This window comes from Rutilus rutilus, assembly GCF_951802725.1.
Source record: "Rutilus rutilus genome assembly, chromosome: 8".
NCBI lineage: Eukaryota > Metazoa > Chordata > Actinopteri > Cypriniformes > Leuciscidae > Rutilus > Rutilus rutilus.
Genome location: NC_140222.1, coordinates 32,010,822 through 32,020,936, shown reverse-complemented (window position 1 = coordinate 32,020,936; position 10,115 = coordinate 32,010,822). Strand labels below are relative to the sequence as shown.

The 10,115-nt window shown below is 33.9% G+C and overlaps 1 protein-coding gene across 1 annotated transcript; it reads left to right on the top strand.

Annotated features, from left to right (window-relative positions):
• Nucleotides 1–2,407: 2,407 nt before the first annotated feature.
• Nucleotides 2,408–8,163, top strand: LOC311295505 (uncharacterized protein). The gene is made up of 9 exons (XM_084416936.1): nucleotides 2,408–2,503; nucleotides 2,655–2,758; nucleotides 3,069–3,416; nucleotides 3,502–3,729; nucleotides 3,842–4,168; nucleotides 4,297–4,506; nucleotides 4,595–4,682; nucleotides 7,462–7,516; nucleotides 7,609–8,163. Coding segments are annotated over exons 1-9 (1,551 nt in total). The 5' UTR covers nucleotides 2,408–2,501; the 3' UTR covers nucleotides 7,798–8,163.
• The last annotated feature ends 1,952 nt before the right edge of the window (nucleotides 8,164–10,115 follow it).

Below are 10,115 nucleotides of genomic sequence, written 5' to 3'. Positions count from 1 at the left end.
CAGCAGTTTCTGAAATACTCAGACCAGCCTGTCTGGAACCAACGACAGTGCCACATTCAAAGTCACTAAAATCATCTTTCTTTCCAATTCTGATGCTGTTTCAACTTTAGCAGATCGTCTTGATCAGCCTAAATGACTAAATCTATTGAGTTGTTGTAATGTGATTGGCTGAATAGATATTTGCATTAAAACACAGGTGTACCTAATTGTCCAGTTTTCTGCTAAGCTACCTGCTATAGCTCAATAAACTCCCCACTGGAAGGGTTTCAGGACAAGTACGGCGGATACAACTCGAGTCACTTTATGAGCTTTTATTGCGCACACAAACACAATAATCATCCACAAACTAGGAAGCCTGAATGCTACCGCTACGCTAGCCTGTCAGCTGGATGATATTAGTGACGTTACATAGCATGTTAGTTAGCTAGTTAGGTTAGGTTGTAAACCTGCAATGAAAACACAAACACAAAACACCAGAATTAACTTATGAAATTACACAATCATGTCCCATACACAAAAGATATATATTACAATATAAAGAAAATATATTTTTGGTATATATGCAAATATTTGAAATTGGCCCAGTAAATATATTTTAGTAAAATATATGTAAATATATTTTCATTTTAACTTTTGCAAATTGTTTCATTTGAAATATATTTAGAAATTTAAAAAGTTAACATTTTCACAAACAAACAACACATTTTCAATTTATTGTTTAGATAGACCACTTCAACTGTGGATGTTGGCATGGGAGAGCAGTGCTCTACCACTTCCCCCTCCCACATTTTTCCTACTGGTCGGGGAGCAAACCGGCAACCCTTCGGTTACAAGCCCGAAGCCCTAACCAGTAGGCCACGGCTGCCCCTTTACTGACTTTATTGGCCTAAAATGACAATTTTATGTAGGAAACAACACACAGAATGCAGAGTTTTTTTCCCCCTATTTTTACAGAATTGAAGACAGTTATTTAATAGTGTGTGTATGCAGTGTTAGACACTGAGTTCTGTCTATTGTTTAAGTGCACTTCACTGTTGGAGTGTCACTGTTATACTTGCATCATAAATATTGTGCATATTTTCAATATTTAAATGACTTCAGGAAAGATGTCAATAAAACAACAATAAATCTAATAATTGCACTTAGTGTTAGGCACGTGACACCTAATATGGCCTAATAGTCCTAGGAAAGCAACTATCTGTCATTTTACATTGTAGTCATTTAAATGTAAGTACAGTATTTATTGTAGCTGTGTGTCATAATACAGTAGTGAAATATGGTAGCCTACTGTTGTGTATAGGGGAAAAGGTAGAGGAATTACTATGATCAAAATACATTTTCGACCCTTCTTTAGCAAGCTAAACATTTTATGACCATATATTTTGTCATATATTTTACATTACATGTTATAAATGTAAATATATTTCACACTTAACATCATATATTTTTGTTATATTTCAGAATATATTTCAAAATGATAAATATAAGTGAACAACGTCAATGTATTTGGAATATATGCCACATATATTTTTGACACTTTAAAATATATTTCATTTTTTTTTTTTTTCTGTATGGGGTGATATTAATTCTTGATCTGAATTACTAACAATGCTTGTTTATAGTCACTAACCGGCAAGGCGTACCAATTCTGACCATCGATTGAATGAAACTGAAACCTAGAGGCGAGACGCCTGCACACTGTGACTAATTAAGCATACACAGACACACAGTCTGGAGACCAGTTATGATAATAAAATAAACCTGTAACTTAGTAAGATTATAACATATATGAAATATAACATAAATATGCCTGTATTTGGAATAGAGTTAGGGTTAGGGTTAGGGTTACTTAGTTCTTGAGTTTGAACTTGAGTTTTTGTGTTTATCGACCTTTAGCTTTTTATATTTACTGTAGGAAAAAAAAAAAAAAAACATAATACAATAACATTCTGTCTTCTAAGATTCATGCTGTTGGTTATTGAAGGCAGCAAATGTATTCTTCTCCGTGTATGATTTCCCATAATCCTGTGGCTATAAAAAATAAAAATAAACAAAAGGCCATCTGATGATGAAATTGAAATGAATATATAAATGTGTGTTTCCTTAAACTTATAATTAGCAATGTTATTTCAGAAAAAAATGATCAAGTAATATTTACCTTTAATTTATGCAAATCTGCAATATTTAATATTTAAACTTTTCTATTTAGATTTTTATTTAATATTACTTAAAAATAGAAAATAGAAAATAACAAAACTCAAGGTTTAATTCATTTAAACTGATTATTAACAGGTCATGTAACATAAAGGCTAAAACTGACTTCCTGAGTTGAGTTTAGTGAACATTTTCTGAAGCGTAAGCATCTCCTTTTTTTACATTTTTTTTAATTTATTTGTGTGTCAGTAAGAAAAGGGAAGGAAATAAGATCAGCAGAGTCTGCACAGCTTCTAAAACAGACAGCAGAAACTACAACTAACATCAGAGAACAACAGCAACATTTAATGTAGGTAAATCTAATCTTTTGTTGCATTTAAACATTACATTAAAATGTAATTTTAAGCATGACTTTCTGAAGTGTGTTACTGTATTCATGATTCTGACTGTAAAGTCAAACTCAATCAAACTCAAGCAGTGTGTCGTTTGATTTTTCTCAGGACGAGCAGCTCGGTGTGTTTCATTGAACATCTGAATGTACAGAAAGTGAAGAACATGAACTCCAGACTCTTACCTCTGATCCTGCTGCTGCTGCACAATACAGGTTTGAGAATTATTGTCTTATTTTCCTCTCTCATGTTTTAATGTGGCTCTAATTATCTTTCACATGGTAAAAAAGTGATTGTTTTGATTTTAACTTAATGTCCAGTAGGTCTGAATGTTGGTATAGTTTAACTTTCCTCACTGGTCTCCAATGTCAGTGTATTTAAAAAAAAATACTTTTTTGACAATATTTAAATTTGAACTAAATTGATCATCATGGTTGGGTGTGTGTGAGCAGCAGAGTCTGGACTGGATCTCTCCTCTGTCTGTATGTAAACTTCATCTCAGTAATGAAATGTTTTCTTGTTCAGGCTTCGTAACATTGGACCGCATCTCTGTGTCCTGTAGTCAAGAGAATATTTGTGCTGTGAAGGGGTTTCAGGAGACACTGAGGTGCTTTTACTACAATATCAACATCAAAACTGTGTTCTGGTTCAGCCGGAAACAGAGTTCAAACTGGAGAAAGAGTGATGAACCTGAAGATTTGACTTTAGACTCGGACTACTCAGGACGGGTGAAGCAGGAGTTCATAAACGACTATTCAACACTCACAATATCAGACCTGAGAGAGAGAGACTCTGGAGAATATCAGCTCATGTTCATCATGAAGGATGGAGTTAAACGTCTCAGCTCAGCCGCCGTCAATCTAACAGTCACAGGTGAAACTGAGTCTAGATTCTGGTCACTTCATCTGTTTTCATTTGTCATGTGATGAAGTTTTTCTTAATTTACACTGTAATTCAGAGCTACAGCTGAGAATGAATCCTGCAACTACAGACTCGAGAGATCAGAGAGTAAAACTGATCTGTGATTCTTCCTGCACCTCTGGAGATTGGTATTATTACTGGATGAAGGATGGACAGTATTTCACATATACAGTGTCTCGTGACATGAATGTGTCACCCAGCACAAATGCTGTCAGATATTCCTGTTCTATTGATAGTAACCATAAACATCCCTCCTCTTCTGTGTGTGAGTGTCAAATAATACACACAATGATGGTACTATTTGTTCATCCATGTGTATATTTAAACATGTTTTAAAGTAAGTGTGAGTTTCACATGTTAATCTGTGTCTCTTCCAGGTATTTCTAAGAGTGTCTGCTGGGATGTGTCTTACTCCTCTAGAAGAGTCTGTGCTTTGATGGGCTCAACAGTAGATATTTCCAGCACATACTCACATCCCTCTGGTTATACTGTAAGTAAAACATTCTGGCATTACGTTCAGCCTGGTGACTTAAAGGATCTGCGTGAGGAGCATCAGTTCGCTGGTCGTGTGGAGTATGAGGGAAACACACTGAGAATCAAAGAGCTCAAGATGAACGAGTCTGGAGAATATAAATTCAGGATCATCACTGACAGGACAGAAGGAAAATACTCTGGATCACCTGGAGTCATTCTTACTGTTACAGGTTTGATAACATTTTAGAAGATTCACAGACAATTTACTGCCATCAAGAATACTATTCCATTTTATATTGTTTTCCATGTCAAAATTAATGTTAAGCCCAACTTGAAATACTTCAACTCTGTTTTTCAGATATGCAGGTGATAAGCAGCCCAAACATGATATCAGAGGGACAAGAAGTGATATTAAGCTGTTCAACTAAATGCACTCTGAACAACAAACATACTTACATCTGGTACAAGAACGGACGGCAGGTAACGGATGGATTCACTAAAGCCAACAAGCTGTACCTGGACTCAGTCAGCAATGAAGAGCTTCAAAAGTATTCCTGTGCTGTAAAAGGTGACACATCTCTCATGATACATGTGCTTTAGTCTGAAATGATTGCAGCAGTCTGAGTGTTTCTGATATGATTAATTTCTGCTCACAGACCAAGGGGAGAGCACAGCACTACGAAACACTGCAGTCGTACTGTGTGTGTTTTTGACTCTTGCGTTATTAGGAGTCCTGTGGTATAGGTCAGTAAATGTTGTTTTAAGTTCTAGGATTTTGAAAAACACAAAATTATGTAAATAGATAAAGATTCTGCACTATTTTGTCACAAATGAAATTAAATCTGTTTAAAATGTTGACTCAAATTGTAAAATAATTTCATGCAATTTGATAATAAATAAATATAGTTGGTAACACTTTCTATAAAGTATTTATAATGCATTACTGTATAAGGGTATTCCTAACGGTTAATAATACATGCATTATAACAACCTTATAATATGTTGTATCATCTAATAAATAATCATAACAACAGGTAAAATACATTATAATACTTACCTATTTGTGGTTATAACTTTTAAGAGTACAATGCATTATAACCCCAGATAAAGCCTGCATTTATATTGCATCATAAGTGTATTCTTAATGCATTATAATACACACATAATGCCTGAAAAACAACCTTATAGTGTGTGGTGTGTCATTTCATAAATAATCGTAACAACAGTAATAATACTTACCTATTTGTGGTTATAACTATCGAGTATGATAATTTATAACACACAATGAATATAATTTTGTCCACTTAAGTTATAATGGATTCTATATCCCATCTTTTACTTTCATAAGTCTCATATCTTGACATTGTTTACTAAGATCTGCACAGCATCACACTTCATTTTATGAGTGCTCTTTTACTGCTTAAAGTAAAGTGACAATTTTTTTTTTTTTTTTCTAAACATCTAAAAAGCATTATAATGTGGTCATAATATTTCTAAGTGGTCTTTGTCTGCTTTAAGTAAAGTAACAAAAGTTAAACAGCCATAAGATTTCATTAAGTGGTTATAAGACATTTCCCTTGAAGTAAAAATCAAAGTTGTGAGGAAACGTACAAAGGAACAATACATTCACAATGTAAATCATGTTTTATTCATAAAAAAACTGTAAAATTACGAGGCTTTGCCAAATCTAATACATATAGTAATATTGGGAAGAAGCATGTAGATTTAATTGGTAGTTTAATATTTATATATGCAAAAAGAAACTCGAAATCAGAAGGTCATTCCCTTTTGAACAAACATTTTCAATTGATATTTAGAAGTGTTAGGGCCCTATCTTGCACCCAGTGCAATTGACTTTGTACACCGACGCATGTATCATCCCTCTTTTGCACCCGACGCAGAGGGGACTTTTCTCTCGACAGACGCACGTCGGTAAATTAGGGAATGAACTTGTACTCCCGGGGGCGGTTCAGCGAAAAGAGGAGGCGTGTTCCGGCGCAAACGTTCCCTGGTGCTATTTTGCAGTTCCAGAAAACAATTCCGCCACAGACCAGGAAAAACATTTTTCAGTGGCGCGTTCAGATGCTATTTTAAGGGCGCATGCTTGGCCATAATGTAGCGTGTGCACAACGCGCATACACTTTGCTTCTCTTATCTACACACAGACGCAACAGTTTCCAAACCATACATAATTACAAGGAAAAATATTCCACATGAGGGAAATCATTGTGGTGTCCATGAAGATGTGAAAAAATGACATAGATAAATCTAGCTTACACATTTACCCAGATTATTATACGCCTGTTTAACCAAAGCTAATTTGGGTGGGTTTCTCCCATCCCCATACAATGCCACTTCTCTGTCTTTTACGGCCCTGACGAGAACGTCGGTCTCCTCTGCTGTGAACCGCTCCTGGCGTGGCCCTGGCAAATCCACCGTTATAATAGCAATCCGCCATGTAACAAGCACGCCTGCTCTTAAAGGGAATGTGAGATGATGCTCTGATTGGTTTATTTCACGTTACGCCCAAACCACACCTATGAGTAATGTAGCTACTTCAGACCAACCCATTTTAGATGTGCGTCGGGCGCAAGAGTCATTTATCCCGCCGGTACGATAGCAACAGCACCCGAGATCCACCCACAAAGTTACTTGTGTTTCGCGTTTGATACTTGCGTTTCAGATCGTTAAAATAGGGCCCTTAAAGTGTATGCAGCTAACTGTTTTATTTATTTATTTATTTATTTATTTATTTTATGTCCAGCTTATTGGTTATTTTTGTTCTTGTCTTGAAGGTGCACAAAAGTGCACAAAAATATGTTATTTTACAGTCTGGTTAACCACATTCATGTAAGTTCTATTTTCTAATGTCAGGCGGCCAAGAATGTGTTAGGGGTGGTTCCTATTCAGTGGTTCACTGGTTCTTTGTTCATATTTGTGTGTTTCCAATGAGGTTAATGTTCATTTCATTTTGACCTAGTTTAAAGGGATAATTCACCCAAAAATGAAAAATCTGTCATTATTTACTCACCCTCATGTTGTTCCAAACCATGTTGATGTTTCTTTCTTCTGTTACACAAAAGAAGACATTAAAGAAAGTTGGTAATCAAACAGCCATAGTAGGAAAAATACTATGGAAGTCAATGGGTGGGGGTGAATAATTGTTTAAATCATTTTTATTTTTTGGGTGAACTGTCCCTTTAAGCTCACTGGAAACTGGAAGCAACTACAAAAATGTTCAAAACAAATGTCTTATAACCACTTCATGATATCTCATGGCTGTTTAAAAGAAGACTTAACTTTTATTACTTTACTTAAAGCAGACAAAGACAACTTATACATTTTGTGAAATATAACAAAATGACCACAATATAAAGCGTTTTAGATGTTTAAAAGAAGAATTTGTTTTTGTCACTTTATTTTAAGCAGTAAAAGACCACTCATAAGATGAAGTGTGATACTGTGCAGATCTAAGTAAACATTTAAAAAATGTGTACTATATAAATGGTTGTGTTTCTTTAAGGAGGAGAAGATGTGCCTTGTCTAAAACCCACAGGGTTGAAAAGGAGGAGGTGCTGGTGAGAAAGTCTGACACTAAATTTAGTTTTACACACATTTATTTAAAAAGTTAACTTTTCTTACTTATTTATTATTGTGTTTCCCCCACCAGTATGACTCAGTGCACGATAACACTGCATCCTCCAACCTCACGCAGAAACCAGATGCCGACAATCAAGACATTCAATATTCCAGCATTAGTTTTAAAACAAAAGATGCATCTTCAATCCCTACAGCCTTATGTGACACAGACACCACAGAAACAGAGGATGTCCACTATTCCACTGTCATGTTCAAATAACACACTGTTACCCTCTAGTGAGCTGTTCATATCATTGCATTTGGGATATATAAATTGCATAGTTCATTGTTTTCTTAACCCCAGCAATTTCCTACACTTTGTATTGTATAACTCCGCACTCTCTCATAATCGATAAAATAAATACAGCTTAAATCAATATTTCATGTCAATTTATTTTTTGGTAAGTAGCCATGTAATAGACAGGATAATGTACATTCAGGTGCTCATCACCTTCAGGATGATATGCACCTCTGCTTCATGTAAGATTTTTTTTTTTTTGCAATAGTTTGACTGTACATGAGAGACATTATGCAGTAGTAGTAAATAAAATAAGAACTAAATATAATTGTTTTCAGTAACAACAAATATAGCATGTGTTATGTATATATATATATATATATACACTGTAAAAAAAAATCCTAATTTTACAGAGAATAACTCTAATTTTTTTAGAGTATTTTTCTGTTATTTTAAATTATATTCAAAACTCTGTAAAATTACAAACAATATCTGTAAATTAATTAATTGACTGTTAATTAAAGGATTATATCATTAATTACAAATTACAGTGATTCTTATTTTTTTCACAGGACAATTACTGTATTATTTATACAGTATTTTTCTGTTATTTTAAATTATATTCAAAACTCTGTAAAATTACAAACAATATCTGTAAATTAATTAATTGACTGTTAATTTAAGGATTATATCATTAATGACAAATTACAGTAATTCTTATTTTTTTTCACAGGACAATTACTGTATTATTTATACAGTATTTTTCTGTTATTTTAAATTATATTCAAAACTCTGTAAAATTACAATAAAATTATGTAAATTAATTCATTGACTGTTAATTTAAGGATTATATCATTAATGACAAATTACTTAATCTGTTTTTTTTTAATTACATACAAAGTTGTGTAAATTTACAATAAAATTATGTAATTAAATATGTAGCTCATTATATTAAAGGTTTATATCCATACTAACAATCTAACATATTTCCTTGTCATTTTAAAGTAAATGTTATTACATTTAAGTGTATTTTTACATTTTAACTCTGTAATTCTGGATACAAATTTAATGCAAGCAAACTGCACAATCATTGTTAAATTGAGCTTGCTGGTCAGACAGCAGGCCAACAGGGTTCATGATGGAACATGTGGTGGGTTTAGGTCCTCCTGGGAAGTTTGTATTCATGAGGTTTTATATATTTTTTTTATGTTTTAAATAAATTTATGAAGCCATTACATATTATATTATAATGCTCATATTTTGTGCAGGCATTAGCTTACTTCATTGTAAATAGAAAAGCCTGACGTATTGTGGTATTCCTCAATGTTTCTCACTTCAAGATCAGGGTTAAAGAAAATTCTGAGCTTCCTACTCATATTTTCATCTTTGTGCGTTCAACTCGTAAATACGATCTTTATGACATGACTTGAATCCACCAATAGCTCTAGCTTATGGGACAGTCCATACAAACACTCTTTGCAAAATTACATTACTGACTGTCTCGGTGAGAAGTTCTTAGTCCTGTATCAACGCTAAACGGAGTATCCATGCTGTTAAATAAAAGTCTGTAGACAAGGGTTAGGGTTACTGTTAGGGTTAACCTTAACCCTTAATTTCTAACCCAGCCCCGGTTTCACATTACTGGTGTGCATCTTGAGACAAAACAATGGCACTGACATATTTTAAGATAAGTCAGTGCAAGTTGCTTTCAGGTAAAACAGCTCAAACGTGCATTTTAGTCTGGGACTACAGGCTTAAGCCTTGCTAGTGAAACCCGGGGTATACAGTATGCTGTAACTTGTATAGAATTATGCCAATGTTAGCAAAGTGTTGCGTTGGACAGAGGATTATCCCTAAACCAACAGGTTGTGTATGGTAACAGTGCCACACAAGGTGAAAAGCAAGACATTATTAGGCATAAGAGTGTTTCTAAAGGAAAGGAAGGTCAATAATTTGTTAAAGTGCAAAAGGGTCATTATGGCTCACATGGATGCAACTAATGTCAGCAGAGTATACCAATCCATTAGTTTTTCATATAGGTCTACATACAGAATTTTATATGAATACATATGCAGTGTTTGTTCTGTTTTATATATAATCTGTTTGCTCTGTTAAACTGCTGTTTAGCAGAGCAGTGGTAAATATATGTTGTTATATATAAGTTATTGTAAGTTTAATTTGTAATCATGCACTGCAATGAAAACACCATTTAACCAATTGAATAAATATAACAGCCAGCCTACAAATACAACTAAATAAATATCAAGTGTATATTTTTTCCTATTTTTTCTTTTAAAAAA